The sequence below is a fragment of the Peromyscus leucopus genome, chromosome 9 (assembly GCF_004664715.2).
Source record: "Peromyscus leucopus breed LL Stock chromosome 9, UCI_PerLeu_2.1, whole genome shotgun sequence".
Classification (NCBI taxonomy): domain Eukaryota; kingdom Metazoa; phylum Chordata; class Mammalia; order Rodentia; family Cricetidae; genus Peromyscus; species Peromyscus leucopus.
In genome coordinates this window covers 69,588,627-69,612,908 of record NC_051070.1, presented here as the reverse complement: position 1 = coordinate 69,612,908, position 24,282 = coordinate 69,588,627, and the positions used below count along the sequence as shown (strand labels likewise).

The following is a 24,282-nucleotide window of genomic DNA, read 5'->3' as shown; positions in this document are numbered from 1 at the left end:
CTTTAAAATTGTTTTTAAAAATTAAAAACAAACAAAAACTACGGCTGTCGGGATGGCACAGGGCGTAAAGTTGCTCGTCTCCAAGCCTGATGACCGATTTCCACCCTGCATCATAGAAGAAAACCAGTTCTGCAAGCTGTTCACACACACACACACACACACACACACACACACACACACACGCACGCACGCACGCACGCACGCACACGCACACGCCAGAACAGGTCTCCTGATGAGACTTCTCTGCTCCCACCGGCAAGCAAGGTGCTTGGCAAGAGCCGGTAGGCTGGACATGCTCCTGGGGGAGAAAAGCACGACGTCAGTTCTCAGCAGCTCTGCTCATTCCCATGAGAACCGATGTCCTTGTAGCGCAGGGACACGAAGTGCTCACCCCCCTGCTCATCCAAAAGCCTAACGGAAATGCTTTGCGTCAGAAAGAAATAAGATTCACATCCTAACACTGGCAAACCAAGACTCCATTTCCCCATTCAGAAAAATGAGGCTACCATCCTCATGGGATTCTAGGACCTCGTGGGGTCATGGAACTTACACAGCAGATGGGCACGGGCACTTAATACCATGCCAGACACACACAGGCTCCGTGTTGGCTCCCTCACGCCCAGACAGCAAGGCTGGTTCTTATCTTTATTGCCCCGGGCCTACTGAGCAGAGCCCAGGTGCCTCGTTAATTATTGACAGCATTTTAGAGGCAGAGGGAGGGCTCACTAAGATTCAAAAAACAGTATGCGGCAGCACACAGGCTCAGTTCAGCACTTCAGATCGTGCCAGCACATCTACAACCCTGGACTGCCCACGTTACGCCAAAGAGTTCTGTGTGCACTCGGATCTGTAGATTCAAAATTGAGCAAGTAAAATATTTTTGTCTGGTCTGACATAAGATTTCTTCTGTTGTGTTTGTTTGTTTGTTTTTCTTTTTCACTCAAGTCCCTGTTCAAGGAAAAAGATCACACACATCCAAGGAAAACTCGTTTTTATGTTGAACTTTTAAAAATTACCCATAGTCTTGTACTGCCTAGTTTTTATGTCAATTTGATCCAGTCTAGAGCCATCTGGGTAGAGAGGACCTCAACTGAGAAAATGCCCCCTTCAGCTTGGCCAGCGGGCCAGCCTGTGGGACATTTTAATTAAAATTGATGAGGGGGAAGTCCAATCCATTGTAGGTGGCGCCACCCTGGGGCGGGTTGGTCCTGCTCTATAAGAAAGGCATAGGAACAAGCCAGTAGGCAGCTTGCCTCCCTGGCCTCGGCATCAGCTCCTGCCCCGACTGATGGACTACAAGCTGTAAACTGACATAAACCCTTTCCTTGCCAAGTTGTTGTTTGCTTGTTTGTTTGTTTGTTTGTTTGTTTGTTTTGGTCATGGTGTTTTATCACACCAACAGAACCCTTAAAGTCATGGGGCACTCAAATAGTCTAGACTTGCAGAGCCCAGGGCCACAACCCACCAGGATCACAGTGAGCATGGAAAGCTCCCGGGTGCTGGAAACGAGCTGAGGCTAGCTTGCCGAGACTCCCAAACCAGGGAACACATCTCTCTAACTCCCCCCAAGTATTTTCCAACCATCATAACGAAAGTGTTTTGCAGCCCCAGATTACAGGATGCGATCAAAGAGCAAAGGGTATAGGCTGCTGTGAGGGGAACCAGGAGAGAAACAGGAGAGCCATTTCCATGCGGTGGGGACAGGAAGTGTGTAGGCAGGAGGTGCAAAGGGCTGTGCTTCCTCTCACCGCAGAGAGCAAAGGACAATGTACAGTGGTTGTGGTGAATGGCCTGCAGCCCCACAGAAAGAACACAGGAAATGAAAAATAAACCACCCCACAGAGGTGCTGTGAGCTAGAAACAGCAGGACATCCCTCCGTCCATACAACGGGACTCAATGCACCTGCTCTGGCCTGAGTCAGCAAAACAAAACCCTCAGAATGCCGGGCTGTGGGGAAGGAGGAACAGGGCATTTCCCTAACAAAGGAGAAACCCACTGCCCACCTTCCTGTGCACATGGGATTGAGACCCGCAGAGCAATCTAATAAGCTGACGGCAACCTAGTAACCGATAGTGCATTTTCAAATTTGAACTCCAAAAGCAAGCTGCAGAGCTTTGTACTGTCGTAAACGGGAGACACACACACCAGGGATGTGTCGCCGTCAAGGCTAATTTGGGAACACCACAACCCCTGAGACAAAAGCAAATCTGGTACTTGGGAGCTCAGTACCTGTCCCACGTGGCTCTAAATCATTGTGAGAAATGTAAGCCTGCATGCGTATTAAAGGCAAAGTTATTACTCATTCCCAGCTGACTCGTTTTCTTGAAATCTGAAGACTTTTCTTATTTGAAATACCTATTTATCAAACTAAACTAAACTAAAAATTATCCGGCTCTCCTGGTAAAACTACATGATGTCTGTGCATGAGTGTCAGGTACACTGGACCTCTTAAGTCACCGAGAATTTCTCCCCGTGGTGGTAAGCCCTGGCCTACAGAACCACTGCCGGTTTTGGTCATTAGATTGAACCCAGTCATCCCTAAAAAGCTTGCCCACCCTGTGTAGAACCTCTCTCAATCTCGTATGTCTAGTTAAGCAGAGGGCTAATAAAGAATGGAGGCCAACTTCGCCAAGCCCCCAAGTAATTTCAAGATACAACCAAAGCTGGAAATCACTGCTCAGACCGACGCATCTCAAGCTTCTATGTGCACACCAATCACCTGGGACCTTGTTAAAACACAAAGTTTTGCTTCTGTGCTGGGGGGTGGGGGGTAAGGCCTGGGAGTTTCCTTTTTCAATAGCTCCTGAGTGACGTCAGCACTAACAAGTGAGTACCCATGGAAGTACCATGAAGCTGGCCGCACCTTCAAGTCACCTCAGTAACTGCAGTTAGACCCCCAGACTGCCTGGATCCAGTGGGACCCAGCCAGTGGCGCTGAGTTCCCCAGGCTGTGCTGGCGTGCAGCCCACGGGAGGACCTCAGCAGCACGGCTCATCTGCTAAGCAGCTAGCGTGGAGCCCCGCAGAGCTGCTCCCACATTTGGCCAACTTGAGGCTCCTGAGATGGACGCAGAGCTCACTTGATACCCAATGCCTAGACTTCAGCCACCAGACTTATAGTCTAAGCAAGCTTTGTCCTTAATGAGCTCTTTGGTTGTCTCAGATTTTACTAAGACCCGTGATCTCAAGCACAAATCTGAGCTTCATTTCTTCACCTCCTTAATGAGGACTGGGACCTCTGAAGACAACTGCATGGGGAATGAGACTTGCGGGGAGCTTTGGAAAACACGAGATGCGAATCAACACACACGTGCGCGTGCCACAGCCACACACCACAGTCAGACAGACAGACACAGCCACACACCACAGACACACATTCTCTCTCACACACACAGTCACACAGACACACAACACACAGATACTTACCTGCCATCAAAGACACACACCCACACTCTTGAACACACACACACATACTTGGTACCCGGCTTATACCGCCTGAGAGACACATTTCACTCTTCCCCAAAAACAAATGGAAACAGATGGACCGTGAAAGCACACACACACACACACACACACACACACACACCCAGTTCGGTTTCTGACAAAGTGCTTGGCGGTACAGTTCCAGACGACGACGGATTGGTAGAGGACTGCCTGACCCGGCAAAGGACAGAGGCCTGCCATTCCCCAGGTTGTCAGCACTGTCTTTTGTCACTAACCTCGATGACAGCCACTTAATGAAGACAAAGGTGAAGGGTCACAGTTGCGAGTTATCAACACAGGGGAGCGTGTGAGCACACGGGGCTGCAGGGAACCCATCTTCACACGAGTGTGAAAAGGAAAAATGGCAGTCAGAGGCACAGCGAGGAGCGGCAGAGAAACTTTGTTTAATTTGGAAAGTAAGGGTTACACTTGGGGAAGGCAGATGTCGTGTTAACAGACCGCACTGGGAAGCGGGTCTGGCGGGGCAAAGGGAGTTCTCTGGGCGCCCGTCTCATACCCGGTCAGTCACAGATAAGCACAATCTGAAGAATCAATGTTCAAGAACTCTTATCCAGGGGACGTCAGAGTGGACCTGAAAGACAGAAGCAGAGAGGTAAAACGTCCCGTCCCAAATGCTTCCACCGGAACTCCCAGCTGCGGCCCTCACCCCCAAGCATAAGACAATACTGCAGCCAGACTACAACCCCCGGAGTAAGGCCGACTCCTCTCACGAGCACTGTGTAGAGTAGCATCTACAAAGACAATGCTCAGACCTAAAATCCAAGCTCACCAAAAAACGGCAGCGGGCAAGGAGCGGAAGAAACCGGCCTGCAGCTCTGCAACTTAGCAATCCTCGTCTGCATCAGCCCTCACCGTCCTGCCCTCAGATTCCTCATAAGAGCTCACGTCCAGCTGGACCACAGCCTCAAGACAGAAGGTACAACCTCTCGAAAACTCACCAAGGGTCAGGGTCTTCAGAAGCGTGTTTCCTTAAAGAAAGTTACTTTGGGTAAATGGGGATGCCTGCGGAGGTGGCTGGGCTGATGCGTGGGTTGGGTGGACTTCTGATACTAACACTTGAACCTACGACGCTCGGCCAGTCCACGGGGAGGGCAGAGGGCTCGGGAAATAAAGTGTCTTTGCAGTAGGTTCCAGAAACCCCGATTCCTCCTTTTCCAGAGGAGATGTACTTAGCGAGCATTCAAACAGCAGAGGCCTCAGGATTCCTAAATGTTAGCTCAGTACAGCTGGGCCAGTGGACAGCTCAGAAGAGCGCTTCCAATTGTTAGCAGAGCAAAGGCCATCGAAACCTGCCACAGAGCCTCCTCCCCATAGTCAGACACACAAAATGGAAGACACCAACTGAGAAAGGGAGCGGGAGACTCCACCTTTCACTTGGGCAGCAAACTGTACCATCTGCCCGGCCTGACCCGCAAGGTGAGACGCAGGATGATGAAGAACACCGTCTACAGAGGGGATATGGTGACACCGAGCAGAGCCCCGTCCCGGGGATGGGCGTCCTCCCAGTACGCTCTCTACTCAGACACTATCTGGACAGCTGCCATCAATCCTCTTTCCTTGGATTCTGATCACCCAATTAAAACAGAAACTGGGGGCGATATAAATCAAAGACCACTGCACAAAACTCCCAAGAGCAGGGTTCAGTCTGAATCACTCTAATGTTACAAGGCCCAGACCGTAACTTCTAAAAATGAAGGACACTCCAGAAATCAATAAACAGGCTGATCCTCTCGTTTTAGAAATGGCAAACTAGAACTGGATAGCTTGGAAAGTTTATCCAGAGCTCTGCTCTCCAACCGAGTAGTCTAGACCTACATAGATTTACTGAAATTCAGTTGAAAGGAGGTGAAATTATGGGTTGTGCTGGGGATACAGGTCAGTCGGCTGAGTACTTATGTGGCATGCACGAAACCCTGGGTTTCATTCATGAAACCAGGCACAGTGGTACCTGTCTATAATCCCAGTTGGGAAGTGGAGACAGGATCAGAAGTTCAAGGTCTTCCTTGGCTATATATTGAGTTCAAGGATAGCCAAGGATTCAGAAAAGCCAGTCTAAAAAAATAAAACGTAAGGATATTAAAATTTAGTTCCTTGGTAAGTCCCTTTTCAGATATCCATCCACCAACATCAATCACTGACTAGTGGCTACTGTTGTGGGTAGTGCAGACCCAGAACAAGATGCCAGTGTAGGGTCAGCCCTGACTGGATGAAGTCAATCAAGTCTCCCAGTCTGCATTTCTGTACAGCTCTCCTATACCACAGTAACAATGCCTGACTTTGCAGAAACACCTAAAGTTCTGTGTTTATCTCTTCTTATGAACTTCTCTTCAATTTTCCCATTTAAAAAAGAAAGCAAGTGTAATATTTTAACAAACACAATCTAACAGGAAATATATATACTATATATGTATATATACCATATATGAAATATATGGTATACATGTCTAATATTGTTATATATAAGTAAACATACGCATCATATATGTAATATATTATAACAATATATATCATATGTTATGATATTATTTAAACGTTCTTGAAAACAGAGAAACATAGTGTTCATGAAAACATAGTGGCCCCGAGCGTCCACTACGGCGTGCCCACCCAGTCACTCAGTACCAAGGACTAAAGCCAACTGAAATTCGCCAAGGCTGTTTCCTTGGGTATAACGCAGAAGCACGGCTCTCTGTCTCCCTGCCACAGGGCAGGCAAGAAAACTGTATGCACTGATGTAAAGGTGCATAAGGAAGATACATGAAGCCTAAAAATGTGGGACTGTGGTAGCAAGAGAACATCTTATAGATGGTCGCTTCTGTAACACTGGACGTTTTATTTTGAACAATCCTACTTTAATGTTCCACCTTCAGTGACCAGACAGTGGGAATATGAATAAAAAGCAACAAGTGGAGAGAGAGAGACAGAGAGAGACAAAGAGAGACAGAGAGACAAAGAGAGACAGAGAGCGCAAAGCCCAATGGAGTCCACAAAACACAGTGGCCATCATAAACAATATTAATGAACAGTAACAGCTGAAAGAAACTGTGATGAAGGCCAAGCAAGCCCCTCACTGTACAGGCAGGGAAACTGAGGCCTGTCATCAGCCTTAAGGTCCCCTTCTCAGGAACCCGGGAGCAGATCAAGATCAGGGCAGGAGCAAGAGTGGACAATTTTAAAGCAACGTGACAAATGTGGGATGTGCAAGGTGTGCACTGTGAACCCGAGAGTCAGGGAGCAAGGTTCTGCGCAGCCCAGTGGGGACAGTGACTTAGGACTGGAGTTGCCAGGGGATGAAGACAGGAACAGAAGTCTTAGCATGGATCCGCATGAGCCAGGTACAGCGGTGACCTCCTGTAGTCCCACACTCAGGAGGCAAGGAGCAGATCATGAGTTCAAGGGCAGCCTTGGCCACAGAGCAAGACTGTCTCAAACAAAACCAAAAATAAATTTAAAATAATTTAAAAATAGGGCCGATGAGATGGATCAGTGGGTAAAGACACCTGCTAAGCCCAAACCTGAGTTCCAGCCCCAGGGCCATGTGGTGGAAAGAGAGGAACGGTTCCCATAGGCTGTCCTCTAACCACGTGCCACGGCTGCACACATCCACAGACACAGACACACACACCCACACAGGCACACATCCACAGACACACCCACACACAACCACACAGGCACACATCCACAGACACACCCACACACACCCACACACAACCACACAGGCACACATCCACAGACACACACACCCCCCCACACAGGCACACATCCACAGACACCCCACACACACACAGGCACGCATCCACAGACACACCCACATGCACACATACACATCCACAGACACACACCCCCAAACATGCACACACGGAGACACACACACACACATGCACACATCCACAGACACATCCACACACATCCACATCCACAGACACACACACCCCCCACACATGCACACATCCACAGACACATCCACACACACACATGCACACATCCACATCCAGACACAGACACACACACCCCCACACGCACTCATCCACAGACACAGACACACCCATGCACACGCATAAATCTAACTACATCTGACTCTCTCCATCTAAAAAAACCAACCAGAAGAATTCAGCCACCAATTAAAAGTCAATCAATGTTTTTAGCTATTAAGATCAATCATAAAGAATTAACCTCCCTTTCCAGCCCGGAGAGGCTAAGGTACTAAGAAAAGGTTACAGGACCCACTCATCAACTACAAAATTAAAGGTTGTTGCCAGCAGGAGCTCACTGCTGGAGGCAATAAAGGGTTCAGAAAAAAGGCAGCTGACAAGAGGGAAATCCTGTGAACACACCCCTGGGGTGGTGCAGAAGATTCCTAGCTCAACACTGCCCACTGCTGGCCAGGATGTAAAGCAACCCCTGGTGAGCAATTCAGCTCCCCTGAGCCTCTGCTGCCCTCCTATGACTGGAAAGGAACTAGCTTTTGTTGTTCCACCAGAACATAACTCACATGCGTTGTAATACCCTCAGCAAAGGAAGCGTGCATCCACTAGGTGGCAGCAGAGCTTAGAGGGTAACACCTAGGCTGGTGGGTAACCCAGGCTGCAGCAGATGGTTCCACTCCCATGGGGGGGGGGGGGGGTGTAGGTAGCACTAAATGGACTGGGGTGGGTAACTGGGCAGGGCTTGATACTAACGGGCACAAACCCACACATACATAGACACATATACATAATTAAAAATAAAAATATTTTAAAAATTAAAAAGGGAATCTGAATTGGGTCTGAGAAATGTTTATACTTGTAATCCCAGCATGTGGGAGGCAGAGGACAGAGGATCAGGAGTACAAGGTCATCCTTCAGTACATGCGTGTTTGAAGTGACCTTGGACTATAGTCTAAAGCCAAAACCAACAAAAGATTTCTCACAAGGCTCTCTGGATCTCTCAGTACCTGACCTACAAACGGGAATGGCAAGGTCATCTTTCTGGGGCTATTGGAAAATAAAATGGCAATGCACAAACACTCACAACAACATCCAGGGGGACCCCATCTGCTCCCCCCCAGCTCCCCTGAACCACACTGATTTTTACAGCTCAGTGCCATTTTCTTCCATCTGCCCTTTCTTGCTGGCTGAATGTCACCTTCAAATTAATTAAAAATCAGTTACATTGTAGATTTAAATGTGCAGCTCTCAACTGGAAAAGAAGAACGCTAGGCAGCAACATGAGGATCTAGCTCAAAAACGTGCTGCCCTGTAACCCCACGCTTCATCTCCTAGGAAGACGGAAGTCACTCCCACAGCGCTCCTAAGTGTTTTCTCAGAGCATGGAGAGGTTGTTTTCCTTTTACTTTGTTATCCTACCTTCCCAGTTACTGTAACTACTGAGACCTCACTTGGAAACTATGTTTAACATGTTTGGCATCGTAAGCTAAGTTAAGCTGGGACAAATGGATGTGTGGAGCAGGGTGTGTATGTCAATGGAAGATCTCCGGAAAACGTGCTGGGCCGTCCCCCAGAAGAGCATCTCCCACCTCTCCTACGAGGCTATGCTCTCCAGTGACTGAACGCTGCAATCTGGGGTTGGAAGATTGCGCAGACTCTGAGTCCACGATTCCCAGCAGAGCAGGCGGCCCTGGGCTGTGAACATGATGTGCACTGCACGGGTTCTGCTGAGCCTGCTTTCTGCCTGTCTTGTCATAATTCTGAAATACTGAGTCCTTGGGAGCCAAGTCCTCCCCCAATCATGACAGCGCCAGAAATAATTTTCCATGATCTGCTACCTTTCTGAGCCTTGAGAACACCCTTGAAATGTGTTCTGTCCCTTCCTAAAAACATACCGTAACTCATCTAGAAAACACCTTCACAAATCTAGTGAGGCAATCAGAAGACACAGCTGTTCCAACATCTCTCCAGAAGGCCGAAGACTCACACCTAGTATTGGTCCACATTGGAGGCGGTCCACATCGGAGGCTCCATTTTCTAGCTACACTCAAGGCATCCAATGGCAACGTTAACTGGTAAGAGCTGTGATCCTCTCAGCAGCTCCTTCTCCCAGGCACACACACTCACCCCGTCCTCAGTCTCAAGGCATTTTGTCTGATCTCTGGTAACACTCTAATCACGTTATGTTCTAACTATATGTTTATAGGTCTTTACCTTACCTAAGACAGGGCCCCGTGTAGCTCAGGCTGACTCCAACTGGAATGCAGCTGAGGATGAACCTGAATTTCTAATCCTCCTGCCTTAGCCTCCTGAGTGCTGGGATGACAGGCGTGGACCACTATGTCTAGTTTGTGCAATGCTGGTACTGAACCCAGGGCACGCTACCAAATGAAATACAATCCCAGTGTGGTGCTTTGAAAGAAAATGGCCCCCACAGGCTCACAGGGAGTGGCACTATTAGGTGTGGCCTTGTAGGAAGTGTGTCACTGGGGGGTGGGCTTTGAGGTCTCAGAAGCTCAAACCAGGTCTTGATGCTCACACTCAGCTTCTTCTCCAGCACCATGTCTGCCTGCACACTGCCATGACAATAATGACTAAACCTCTGAAACTATAAGCCAGTCCTAATTAAATGTTTTCCTTTGTAAGAGCTACTGTAGTCATGGTGTCTCTTCATAGCAACAGAAACCCCAACTAGGACACCAGCTTTATTTCTTTTGTTTTTTGTTTTTTGGTTTTTTTGAGACAGGGTTTCTCAGTATAGTTTTGGTACCTTTCCTGGATCCTGCTGTGTAGCTCAGGCTGGCCTCGAACTCAAGAGATCCACCTGGCTCTGCCTCCAGAGTACTGGGATTAAAGACGTGCTCCGCCACCACCCAGCTCGTTTCTTTTGTTTTTGTTCACAGTTTTTGAGATTTAGGTCTCGACTGTTCACTTTCAAAGGCATTTTCCTTTCCTTTGTATTCCAGTAACAGGCACTGATTGACTAGGGATGAAGGAAGGATGGAGAGCAGGTCAGGTCTCCGAGGATTGAAACTGTATTAGGATAGTTAGGATAAAGTGGTTCTCAAATGTTTTCAGGGACTAAAGCATCCCAAGATGTTACCACTCCCGAAAGTCAAAGTTTTACCTGAACAAACAATTGTTCTGAAGGTGAATTTACTGCCATTACAGGGGAATGACTAGTTCCTGCTAGAACGAAATGCAGTGACTGTCACATCACTGCGTGTACTCAGCCATGTGTCACTCTGCTGCTTCTTGTGTGAGTTCTGATGCTTTCAGTACAAAAACACAGGTTTCCATGTAGTGATGTAAAGAGGTTGGTCCTAAAATCTTTTCCCCAAAAAGGTTATTTTCTAAGGTTCTCTTCTCCTACCACCTAGAAACAACAGGGTTAACGCTATGGCACCAAGACAAAGAAAAGAGCACAGACATTCATCAGTGAGTTGCACAAGCACTAGGCCAAAGCATCAGCAGACGGAGACTACTCTATAACCACACAACTGCGACCGGGGAAGTTACTGGACGCTTCCGGCTCGTTTTCTCACATCAAAGGAACAACACTGATATGTGTATGGAAAAAAAAAATCCATGTACTTATTACACTCTGCTTCAGAGCTGTGCTGGTTTGAATGAGAACGGTCACAGGCCCGTATGTTTGAATGCTTCCATCCAGTAGGTGGAGCTGTTTGAGAAGGATTGGGGGTGTGGCCTTGTTAGAGGAGGGGTGTCACTGAGAGTGGGCTTTGAGGTTCAAAAGCTCACCCCATTCCCAGTTAGCTCTCTGCTTCATGCTTGTGGCTCAAGATGCAAGCTCTCAGCTGCTGCTCCAGTGCCTGTCTGCCTGCCTGCTGCCATGCTCCCAACCATTACAGGCATGGACTCTAACCCTTTGCAACATGAATACCACTTTCTTCTACAAGTTGCCTTTGCCATGCTGTCTTATCCCAGCAACAGGAAAGTAACTAAGACAAGTGGAGCGGGTGGAGAGGAGGTCATACAACCTAAGAAGGGAGGGAGGGCAGAGAAGGCTTTCAGTTCTACAAGAGGGATCTAGGCCCACCTCTGTTTCTCTATCAGAATCCTGTAAAGTTTGTTTGGGGGGCAGGAATGGCTTCAGTGCCCAACAAGGGATGTAGCAAAAGAACCAAATGCTAATGGTCTGGCTCCAAATCTTCTCCCAAGTTAATCAACTTTATCATTTAAGTTTGGGACACATGTTAGTGAGTACCAACTGTCACTCATTCACACTACTCTGAATGCCTATCAGGTAACAATGGCTACATTTAACATCAATAACAATCAAAATTGGAAAAAAAAAAAAAAAAAAACTTCAAGAACAAATCTAAAAGCAAACCCTGCAATTTATCGTTCTTCAAAAATCTTTGGGTGCCCACCTGTAATCCCAGTAGCAGGACGCTGAGGCAGGAGGCTTGTAAGTTTGAGATTGGCCTGGGCTACATACAGAAACCCTATCTAAAACAACAAAAATAAAAGTTTTAAATTTTGAGTTAATTTCTTTCATAAGTTACTAGTAAAATTCATTGTATCCAGTTCAGGCAAACACTTATGTTCTGTACCTTAATGATCTGCAGACATGAAGAATATGACTATTGAGAACAACAGGCTGATGGTCATGCTGATAAAAACAACTTTGGGCCTCCAGGAAATTCTGCAAACACCTCACAGCACTATGGGAACTCATGCACTAGCAGCAGAACCAGCCCCACCTAATTCTACTGCTAAGATCAACACAACAGGACACGAGCTGTGACCGTCACTTACATTCTGCCCGTCTCCAACTCCACATCGAAGGGAACGGGAGCAGGTCAGCCAACAAAGTTCATGACGACAAGGTGCAGGATGGTGCTGGCAAAGAGGAAATCAGCAAAGGCTCGCTCTGGAGAGATGCCTTGGAAATCCGCCTTGTTCTGGGGGTTGATCTGTATTCTCAGGCACACTGGGTAAGAAACAAAACACAAAAGTCACTATCTAGAAGTATAAAACAAACGATTTCTAATGAATATACAACTACATCCCATGATGAAAATTCTCCTCTAACAAAATGAATGCACACGTACACCCAAGAGGCACGCACAGGAATGATGCCTACAGTGTGCACCAAGCTAGAAACATTTAGTGTCTATTCACAGCACAGAGGATAAATTATAGTAAGATGCAAACAAAGAAATACTATATGGCAGTGAAAAGGAACGTCTGTCTGCTGAATACAAGCTGAATGAATTTCGTGATAAGTTGGGCACCACAATCCAGACATAAAGAGTACATGCTAGATGATTCCATACATACAGAACAGCCAGGTGTAGTGGCACACATCTGTAACCCCAGAACCTGGAGGGGTGAGGGAAGGGAAGGGAGAACTGCCACAAGTCTGAGACCAGTCTGGGCTACATAGTTAAAACCCTGTCTCAAAAAAGCAAAGTAACAACAAATAAACAAACTAGGCAAAATAAGTCAAGACAGTGGTTTTCATCTTTCATGGACAGAGAGGAATCCTGTATGGTATGACAATGTTCTCTCTCTTGATCTAGGAGGTAGTTAAATCTGAGAATTTAAAAACTCATTCCAAGCTAGGTAATGGTTCGGCATATCCATAACTCCAGCACTTCCGAGGCAGATGGAGGATGGGATCCACTCAACATCACCCTCCACTCCACAGCAAGTTCAAGGTAAACCTGAGCTATGGAAGACAACTGTCTCAAGAAACTAAAACTAAAAACAGGGCTGTGAGATAGCTTACTGTTGAAGGCATTCGCCAACAAGCCTAGTAAGCATGCATGCATGCATGCATACAATAAATAAAAACTAAAGAGAAAGTATATCAAATTATATATTTTTATATTTTTTTGTTTGTTTTTTGTTTGTTTTTGTTTTCTTGAGACAGAGTTTTTTTGTGTACCTTGGCTGTCCTGGAGCTCGCTCTGTAGACCAGGCTGGCCTTGAACTCTCAGCCTCTCGAGTGCTGGGACTGAAGGCGTGTACCACCACTGCCTGGCTCACTTTTGCAATTTTAACTATTATTTATTAAAGGAAAAATAAAGGGGAAAAATGATACCTCAGAGTTACGCTAAAACTAAGCTTATTCACTAATATATCTCCCCAACCCTAAGAACTCTCTTAATCTAGTGATTTAAAGATGTCTAATTAAGTCTACCCAGGGCTATAGATACAGTAGTAACAAAAGTTGAGCTGAATAACAACCCTATGAAATACTAAGCATTTTCTACAAGATGCATGCATAATACACAGCAGAGATTAGAATACAGACCTCGTACTGCAGATAACTATCTTTGATAGAGTTCTAGCGGCTGCTATCCATCTCAAAAGCAGCAGCAGATCTAACCCACAGGACTCCTGACAGTGATCTTTCCTGCCACACTTGTGTATCCCTGAAGTCTCCAACCAGGCCGCAGCCAATCACCCAGACATGAAAAGAAGCTCCAGGGGTCTTATCTGCTCAAATACCTTCATTGCTGCGATAAATAATCACACCTGCTTCAGGCTAGCAGCCACTCCAGCATTAACAAAGAAGAATCCACTCAAAGGAGAGAATGATCAGACTAGTGCTCCAGAGTTCATCACCATAGCAACAGTTTCTATCACTCTAGGCACAGAAACACCACGGAAGTACACTGATCTTGAAGGACGCTGAGTGGAATAAGGGAACCACTTAAAACCTTGCCATGAAAGGTCAGTTAAACCACCTTTTGGGGAAAACAACTAGCAATACTACTTAATATTTAAAATGCTTTTATCTTTTGACTAATAAATGTTTCTTACAAAACATAGTATGCTTGTAAATTTGAAAGAAAAAAGAAAAAAAGGAAATGGTCCCAATATCATCAAAGGGAATACTTATACTACAGACCTGCAATGAAATCCTATGCAATTATTGAGAATGAGGTAAATTCTTTACACACTGACAATAAAGCTATCCACTTTCACTGAATGAAAAGAAGCCAAAAGCAATGACTCAGTCCAGGTCTCTTTTTGCATGTGTCTGTGGTGTTGTACGTTCGTGTATGCATGTGTGTAAGGGTAGGTGCACACATACATGTGTGGAGACCAGCGATTAAATTCAGGAGCCTTCCTCATTCACACCCCACCTAATTTTTTTAATATTTATTTTTATCGTGTGTGTGTGTGTGTGTGTGTGTGTGTGTGTGTGTGTGTGTGTGTGTGTGTGTATGTATGCTGTCTCTGTACGACCTGTGTATACGGGTGCTCCTGGAAGCCAGAAGAGGGCATTGGATTCCCTGGAGCTGAAGTTACAGACAGCTGTGAGTCCTGGATGTAGGTCCTGAGAACCAAACTGAGATCCCCTGGAAGAGCAGGAAGTGAGCTTAACCACTGAGCCATCCCTCCAGTCCACCCACTTTATCTTCTGAGGCCGGATTTCTCACTAAAGCTGAAACTCATGGATTCAGCTGAGTTTGCTGGCCAATGAGCTTCAAAGGTCTGCCTATCTTTCCTCTCCCCCAGCTTGGGCTGCAGACATGCCCGTCTTTTCCCAGGAGTGCTGGGACCCGAACTCAAGCCCTCACGCTTCTGCAGCAACTGCTCGGCCTCGGGCCCCATCTGCTCCTCTAAAACTTTAACTTTCATATATAATTATTATGCTCATATCTCTATTTTATATATAAATATTCGATTACTTGCTTGCACTCTAACAACAACTCTAGAGAAAAAGATACAGAACTATGAACAGCAAAGGGATAGAAAATGAGGCAGGGTTTGTGAGCTGCAAGGGAACAAGAGAAAAGCTCTGTGAAGGTGGACACAGCCACGGGCTGATGCCAACCCTGAAATGACCAGAATAACTCAAATCCAGTAGAGGTCAAGACCAAAACCCCATTTTTGAAAAAAAACGTTTACTCTGTGTGTATGGGTGTTTTGCCTACACATATATACATGCATCACGTGTCTGCTTGGTGCCCAAGGAGGTTAGTAGACAGCATTAGATCCCCCAGAACTGGAGTCTGAATGGTTGTAAGCCACATATGGGTGCTGGGAATTGAACCTGGGTCCTCTAGAAGAGCAGCCAGTGCCCTTAACTGCTGAACCATCTCTCTACCCCTCCCAAAACCCCATTTGATGCATAAAATACCTATTTCAGTAGAGGGGTTTCTGCCAACATGACATAAACTAGAGCTGGCTGTGAGAAGAGAACCTCAGCTGGGGAACTGCCTCTACCAGAAGAGCCTATGGGCATGTTTTGGGGGCACTTTCTTTTTTTTTTTTTTTTTTTTTTTTTTTTTTTTTTTTGGTTTTTCGAAACAGGGTTTCTTTGTGTAGCTTTGCGCCTTTCCTGGAACTCACTTGGTAGACCAGGCTGGCCTCGAACTCACAGAGATCCGCCTGCCTCTGCCTCCCGAGTGCTGGGATTAAAGGCGTGCGCCACCACCGCCCAGCTTGGGGGCACTTTCTTTCCTTTTCATTTTATTTTATTTATCAGGTATTTTGTCTGCATGCATGTCTGTGCACCATTTGTGTGCCTGGTACCCTAGTCGGCTAGAAGAGCAGTCAGACCCTCTAGAAGTGGAGTTACAGACAGCTGTGAATAGCCATGTGGATGCTAGGAATTGAACCTGCATCCTCTGGAAAGCAATCAGTGCTCTTAACTGCTGAGCCGTCTCTCCAGTATTTTCTTAATTGATGACTGACATGGGAGGGCCAGCCCACTGTAGGCAATGCTACTCCCAGGCAGGTGGTCCTGGGTTGTATAAGGAAACAGACTGAGCAAGCCATGGAGAGCAAGCCAGTAAGCAGCACTCCTCCGTGGTCTTTGCTTCAGTCTCTACTCCATGTTCCTGCTTTGCCTTCTCTTGATGATGAGCTGTAACATGTAAACCAAATAAGCCCTTTCCTCCCCACATCCCTGTTTGTCACAGTGTTGACCACAGCAATAGAAAGTAAGCAGGACACTGTCTGAGAAGTGGAGGGAGGCGGGTGTGCTGGAAGGAGCCTCCAAGAAGAACCTGGGAAGTTTTCTAAAGGATACTTAGCATGTCCAGGGTTAGATAAGCTGCCCCATGAGAACTACAACCCCTCCAGAACCTGTTATTCATAAACATGTCACATTCCCCAGCTGCTCTGGACACGAGAAAGGGAAAGAAACATGCTTGCTTAAAACATGCTTGCTCTAGAAATGTGCCTTCAGCGTCTGTCTCCCTGAGCACCTCCAAAGATGGAAATGACTCCTCCTGAGGCAGCCTGTTCCCTTTCAGCAGCTCTAGTTCATCATCCTTAAATACTCGTTCGTTCAGCAAAATATTTACCAAGCATCATTCTGGATGCTGGGAATGTGGCACAGAGCCAGAGAGACAGGAGTCTGGCTCCCAAGGAACTTACAGTCTGTGGAGACAAACCAAGTGTTTCCAGGGACAAGTCAGCAAACAAACACGAAAATTCTGGGCAGGGTACACACTGTGAAGAAAATGGAGCAGGATAGGGAGACTAGAACACCATCTTTTAAAATGCTACTACTGTCCATGTCTGAAGCCATCCACGTAAAGATCCAGGACAGAGCAATCAAGACAGTAAAAGCAGTTTTGACATGTCTAGACTAACAAGTCAGAGACAGCAGATGTCAGCGGCCAGGAGAGTCTGAACTTAAAGGTCGACGTAACGGTGCTGCAGGGTCCACGCAGCTGCGTGACATAAATGACTCACATTCTTTAAAGTTAGAACTGCAATGTGAAGAATGGTTTGTAGGACTGGAGATGATCGGTACTGAAGAGTTCAGGGTTATCGGGGTGAAAATCGGCAGAAATGAAAGACACAGAGACTTCCATATTCTGGAGACAACAAAAGCTTGCTGGTGAAATGGATGTGGGAGTCAAGAGAAATTCTGGGCTCAGAGAGACCTCCTAATATCTGGTTGCACAGTCTACCCCAAGGTTGACACTGTACCCTGCTGGTGAAGAAGTTGATGGCTGGGCAGGGAAGGTTCTCTTTGAGATATATAAACTTGAGACAAGTTTAGATATGTCTTCAGACATCAAGAAGAAAAATGAAGTCAGGAACTGGATTTACTAACGTGAAACTCAGAGGACAGGCCGAAACTGAAAACATAAATAATGTGGTAGCTGTACGCATACAGATGGAACTTAAATTCGCCTATGGAAAGAAATGGAAAGTGAAACACCCAGCAGAGCAGGGAGGAAAAGACAGGAGGTGACAAGGAGCAAGGAGGAGACAGCCACACGAGTGTGGAGAAGCAAGTGTTTCACCCAGAAAGACGAACCAAGTGAGCTAAAAGCTGAACACTGAGCAGCGAGGTAAGCTGAGGCAGATGACCGCTCGGGTGGAGACAGACCACCAGGGGGGCACTGAGGAGTGAGTGGGGGAAAGGCAGAAACGGTGACTATTCTGTCAAGAAGTGCTACAACAACGGAGAAGAAACACAGGGCTGCTAGGAGTGCCTGGGTCAAATGGAACTTTTGTTTGTTGTTTAAGACAGGGCCTCGGTTGGCCTAAAGCTCACTATGTAAACCAGGCTGACCTCAAATTCAGAGATCCTCCTGCCTCAGCCTCCCGAGCACTAAGATTAAAATATGTACCACCCTGCCTGGTTCAACTTCTTCAAATTAGACACCATTAGAGCACGGAGAGAAAATCCATGACGCTGGGTGAAGGTAACTGCAGAAGTCGCTCAGCCAGCGAGCGATGAGCTCCTGACTCGGGGGAGGGCTGGTGGCTGCATGAGAGAGGCCATGTCCACAGTGGGAAGCCGTGGACAGCACAGGCAGAGGAGCAGGCAGGTGCTGCGATTTGGTGGAAGATGAGGGCTCCTGGCTACTTTCACTGTGAGTGAAAAACTGAAATACAAGATGAACTGTGAAGACAGGTGAAGAAATGGAGAGAAGTGTGAGAAGTTACAAAGCACACTTTAGGAAAGCGAACATACTAGGCACGCACTGCAGGACCACTGGAAGGGCCGGGGAGCCCACCAGGCTCCCATCCTCACCAGTACCGTTTCCACAGTAACAGTAGGGACCGCATCCTCTGTGTTCCTCACAGCTGAATCTGCAGCCCTCAGCAGAGAGCCTGGCAAACAGTACTCGGTGTTCCGTAAGTTAAGACACATGTCACAGTTTCACAGGATGCAGATGTGAAAGCATCTGCCCTTGCCTTCCAGAGGGCAGACAAGCACAAGAAATGCAGCCCAAGGGAAAAGTCCCATCTCTCTCCTTCCTGGGCCCACTCCCCACAACACAGAGCGAAGCAAGGACACGAGAGGCCTGGGTCTGCTGGGAGGGAGAGTCAGGAAAGGCTCTCCACAGGGAGGAAGCATGTGAACTGAGAGATGTAAGATGTGAAGGAAGTTCTGAAGACGGTCAAATAAAGGTGCCAGAGCCTGACATCAGTGCTCATGGGGCGGCATGTGACTCACTAACACTGGAGCATATGGAACAGACAGAGATGAAGAGAGGGGACCCATGAGGCCGGCTCCCAAAAGAGCCTATGTGTCATGAAAAAACAAACAAAACAAAAACTCTGCTTTGGGAGCCACAGACAAATGTGGGTAAGCAACACAATGAGGCTCACAAGTCAAATCAAGCTAAACGAGAGACCGGAGACTGCGCAGCCAGGAAGCAGCCTGAGGGACCAAGAATAAAAAAGTAGTGATGGACAGACAGACAGAGCACTTAGAAACAGGACAGTGAGCCGTGAATTGGCAAACTCCAATCTCCTGGACAGCAGCTAAGAGGAATCCACAGATGTTCCCTAAAGTAGCCAGACCCCAGTCCACATAAGCCAATGGCTCCCTTAGGACAAAAAACACTCTAGGTGTTGTCTCTCAAGTTCAAGCTCCTTTCAGATTTCTTAACTGGGAGCACTAAAACTTTATTTTGTAAATGTCTTCAATTTATTCTCTCTCTCTCTCTCTCTCTCTCTCTCTCTCTCTCTCTCTCTCTCTCTGTGTGTGTGTGTGTGTGTGTGTGTGTGTGTGTGTGTGTGTATGTGTGTGTGTGTGTGCGCTGTTAAGTGTATGAATGTGGTATGTTCGTGTGGTGCATGTGTGCAGATGCACATGCCTGTATGTGTATACTTTCAGGGGCCAGAGGCCACTGGGTGTTACAGGCACATGTCGTCATGTCTGGCTTTTGACATGGTGCGGGAGAGCTGCTCTTCATGCCTGGAGCACGCTAACCTACTAAGCCATCTCTCCAGCTCCCAAACTCTTACGTTTTTCAAAAGGCAAACACTTTTTCCTAAGTTCGAGAACAGAAGGACCAAAGTTGTGAAGTGACTTAAAACAGTGACTTCACAGACTACAGATGAGGTGAGGCGGTGGAGCGCTGGCCTAGTAAGCCTTATTTTTAGGCACACTTATTTTAAGGACAGACTTAACTATTTCCCACTTCCCTCCCTACATAGTACTGAAATGAGCAGACTTCAGTGAGGTAGAAAAGGAAACGAAGAAGGCTGCCAACACTGGAATGTTAACTTAGAAGCGACAGATGTCCCTCCTCGAGTGAGAGCTAACCGTAAGGTAAACAGTCAGCTGCAGAGAAGGAAACGGGAAAGGAAAATTACTGCCTCGGAGTCCTTTAAAAACCTACTATACTACACTATACTACACTGCTGAACTAGCTCATCCCAGTGCCGTCACCTCAACCCCCTTCCTGAGACCCTGAGCAAGCCACGCCCAGCCAGGAGGAGACAGAAAACACCACTGTGTCTTATCAGGCTTTTAAAAATTTGACGGCAGCATTCTAAACTGATTTAAAACATACGAACCAATTTCCAAAGAGCAAATGCGCAGATAAAAAAGGAATAACAGTCAAAAGAGTACAGAGAATCAAGCTAAAGAGCATCTTCCTCCGAGTCATACAGCTTACATCAACTTCAAGTCTATCCTTAACTTCCAAAAAGGAACTACTGCTGGATGCTGGTCTGTTCACTTGTGATGTGCAGTGTGAGTGTACACACACACACTGCTGCTGGATGCTGGTCTGTTCACTTGTGATGTGCAGTGTGAGTGTACACACACACTGCTGCTGGATGCTGGTCTGTTCACTTGTGATGTACTAGTGTGAGTGTACACACACACTGCTGCTGGATGCTGGTCTGTTCACTTGTGATGTACTTAGTGAGTGTGCACACACTGCTGCTGGATGCTGGTCTGTTCACTTGTGATGTACTAGTGTGAGTGTACACACGCACTGCTGCTGGATGGCTGGTCTGTTCTTGTGATGTACTTAGTGAGTGTACACATGTGGACATGAGAGGAAAACTGGCAGAGGTCAGTTCTCTCCTTCCATCATGCAGGTCCCATGGATCAAACTCAGTGGTTCTCAGGTTTGGTGACAAGTACCTTCACCCATGGAGACATCTCACCAGCCCATGATATCGTTTTTTAGTTCTCAGATGATCGCCTACAGTAATAGATCTGACACCCAAAGCTCCAGCATTCAGCACCACTTGGTCCTTCAAAAACCTCCAATGTAATTTCCTAGAACCTCCCTTCACCAATCAAAATGCCCCCTCTATTCTCTTCCAATTAAAAAAAAAAAAAAAGAGAAAAGTTTAAAAAAAAATCAAAACACAAACAAACAAAAACAAAAACTTCAGCAGGTGTAAGATTTCCTGTCTCAACAATATGAACAAAAGCCAAACATCCAAATTTCAAATTTTTCATTAAAACAAGTTACCAAGCAATGATCTGGGCTAGCAAAAGAGGTTGGATTTAGTAAACTTAATGCTGCCAAAAGAAACATGGCAGCCAGGCTGCTGGCACACATCTTTAATCCCAGCACTCAGAAAGTGGAGGTATGGGGATCTCTGTGAGTTCAAGGTCAGCCTGATCAACAGTTCCAGCCAGCCAGGGCTACACACTGAAACCCTTTCCCAAAAAAAGATGGCTGGGTGGGTGGATAGACGGATGGTGGATGGCTGATGGATGGCTGATGAATGGATGGATGGATGGATGGATGGATGGATGGATGGATGGATGGATGATGGATGGATGATGGATGGATGATGGATGGATGATGGATGGATGGATGGATGGATGGATGATGGATGGATGATGGATGGATGATGGATGGATGATGGATGGATGGATGGATGGATTTGAGGATTTAGCTCAGTGGCAAAATGCCCCTTAGTTGGGGGGGGGGGTGCAAATGATAACTTGCTGCAGCAACAATGAATTATCAAAAATCCTTTTTATTTTTTTCTTGAACCCACTTTTCTTTCTCTCATTCTATTGCCTGCTACCTAAAAGATTTGGAAATCTCCTCACTACTGACACCAATCTTACTACTAATAAAGTCTTCACTATTAATAATGTCCATTATTAATAATATCCCCACTACTAATAATGTCCTCATTACTAATGTCCTCACTAATAATGACCTCACTACTGACACCAATCTCACTATTAATAATGTTCTCACTACTAATAATGACCTCACTACTGACACCAATCTCACTAATAATGTTCTCACTACTAATAATGATCTCACTACTGACACCAATCTCACTAATAATGTTCTCACTACTAATAACGATCTCACTATTAATAATGTCCTCACTACTAATAATGTCATTACTAATGTCCTCACTACTAATAATGACCTCACTACTGACACTAGTCTCACTACTAACAGTGTTCTTTTGCTAAGCAATCTATTCAATAACAAACCATATTGCTCACACTGGAACCTGACAATTTTAGCCTTAACAGGCACAAAACAAGACTGGGAGCTGGACAGATATCTGGTTGGTATCTGTGCCTGCCTCAAAGCATAAGGACCTGATGGTTCAGATGCCCAGTACCCATGTAAAACCTGGTAGGGTGGCACTCACATCTGTAACTGTGGGTCTGGAGAGAACAGGACGGAGACAGACAATTCACCACAGGAAGATACCCCCTCAAGCTCTTTGGCCAACCATATATGCACACATGCACACAGTCCAGTCTAGCCACTAAATGCTGCTGCTCTGTGACCTCCACATATGCACACATGCCCACAGACATGTACTGACACTTCACAACACACTATATATACACACACAGACACCCACAAAAATATTTTTGAAGAAAAATATTTTTAAAAGACAATACTTGGCATAAGAAAAAGCTACCTGCAAAAAAAGAAAGAAAAGAAAAAGAAAAAAGAAAAGAGAAAGAAAAGAAAATTAAAAAGTCAAACTCTCTGGCTTTTTCACACCAACCTAACTTTTCAGCAGATCATTCTTTTCTACGTAGTCCTGGGAAACCAATGTTACCCAGAGGCTCATGAAGATGGGGTGGATTCAGCAGAGGCGTTTTTAAAATCAGCTTTTAGCCACCACCACCACCACCACCACCTGCCTGCCCCATTCCTACTTCCATAACCAGAGGCAAAAATAAAAATAAATCAAAGGTTCTCGGCAAAGTTCTTTCTCCTGGTTGGTTAATAAAATCGTCGTGAAGTAAAGAGGTTTATCAGGTCTGGCTGATGGTGCTAATATATCCTGATAGGTAGGTTGCAGCCTCAAGAAGCTGGACCAAAATGCAAAGACAGTGACTACTGAGCAAGCTAACTTCGCAGCTCTAGCTCTGGCTGGGGCACAAGTCAGGATGTCCTGAGACCTATTTAAGTTTTGAAAAGTAAAATTATCCCCAGGGTGCCTGAGCTCGCAATGCAAATGTGTACATGGGATGTGAGATCTGTGTTAAGGAAGTATCACTGTACATCAAGTGTCCAGACAAGTCCAGTGCTCTATTTTGTCTGTGTCCAAACCAGACAATTCTGGTTTGTCTAATTCACTGAGAGAAAAAAAGCAATAGCTAATAAACTCCCAAAACACTGTTGACCATAATACACCTGGTAGCTAACATTCCTGAGCCAAACCTGTTCCCAGTATTCACTCAATTCCATGGGGCAAGAAAGGTCAGACTTCAGATGAAATTCGTGGAGGCAATCCTCATTAAATCTGGAAGTCTACAAGATTATCAAATGCAGAAAGCCAGAAAGAAAAGCTGAGGCACAACTGTGTGAATAAATAATAAGAAAAACAGGGGAACATCGTCCACAAAAATAAGCGGGGGCAACTAATGAGCCAGCATCCACTGGATAGCGTCACAAGCAATCACCAATATTTATATCCCTATTCCTGCCTCCCCCCTGGATGGAGAAGGGATTGGGCCAAGGTGACAGAAATGGCTCAGGGCTGACTTTTTCATTTAAGGGTCTAAAAACTTTAAACTTGTATTAGAGCAACATCAAAGTTGGAGTGGGATTTTTTTTTCCCTTAGAGCAGTATTAATTGCGGTGGGTCACCAGAAGAGAGTTTCTTTACATCTTCAGTTCTAGCTCCTAGGCAGTTGTTTGGCATTGGAAACGTGACGTTTCTAAGCCTGCTTCCTGGATCCCAAGACAAGAAGTAGGCATGACTTCACAGGCGACGGCCATCTACAAACTACCAGAGGGTACTGTGAGGACGGAGCTGCGCGCCAAAGTGGAACGTTATTACCAGGACACAGAATCATTACCCGCGAGGATGAAGCTGCCCACGCAAGAGATGAAGCCGGAGAGGAACGAGTTGAAGGGGAAGGTGCCCACGAGGAGACAGTAGCCGAACTGCAGCGCCCCGGTCAGCAGTATATAAAGGAGATAGGCGTCCAGCAACTTCAGCCGCTGAGGAGTGGAGCTCAAGTACTCCTCCAGGAACCGCGAAATGACGGACACCACCGACGCCGACATGACGAACGCGGGACACTTCGGGTACCAGGCGGCCACCGGGATGCGGTTCGCGCGTGCGCGCTGGCGGGCCCTGGCCACGCCCACGCGGGCGTTATTGGTCGGCCTAGGCGCGTCACGAGGAATGCGCAGACGCA

General features: G+C 46.5%; 1 protein-coding gene across 1 annotated transcript; it reads right to left on the bottom strand.

Annotated features, from left to right (window-relative positions):
• Positions 1–3,864: 3,864 nt before the first annotated feature.
• Dad1 (defender against cell death 1) lies at positions 3,865–24,238 on the bottom strand. The gene is made up of 3 exons (XM_028892192.2): positions 23,938–24,238; positions 12,210–12,384; positions 3,865–4,075 (listed from the first exon to the last, which is right to left on the bottom strand). Exons 1-2 carry the CDS (start codon positions 24,146–24,148, stop codon positions 12,254–12,256), a joined length of 342 nt encoding a protein of 113 aa, XP_028748025.1. The 5' UTR covers positions 24,149–24,238; the 3' UTR covers positions 3,865–4,075; positions 12,210–12,253.
• Positions 24,239–24,282: the final 44 nt, after the last annotated feature.

Bases quoted from the DNA above. Each gene is read 5' to 3' on its own strand.
- Dad1 (XM_028892192.2), bottom strand. From the start codon at position 24,148: ATGTCGGCGTCGGTGGTGTCCGTCATTTCGCGGTTCCTGGAGGAGTAC. The intron at 12,385-23,937 runs GTAATGATTCTG...TTTCTTACCCAG, and splicing joins GGGCAGCTTCATCCTCGCGG to TGTGCCTGAGAATACAGATC.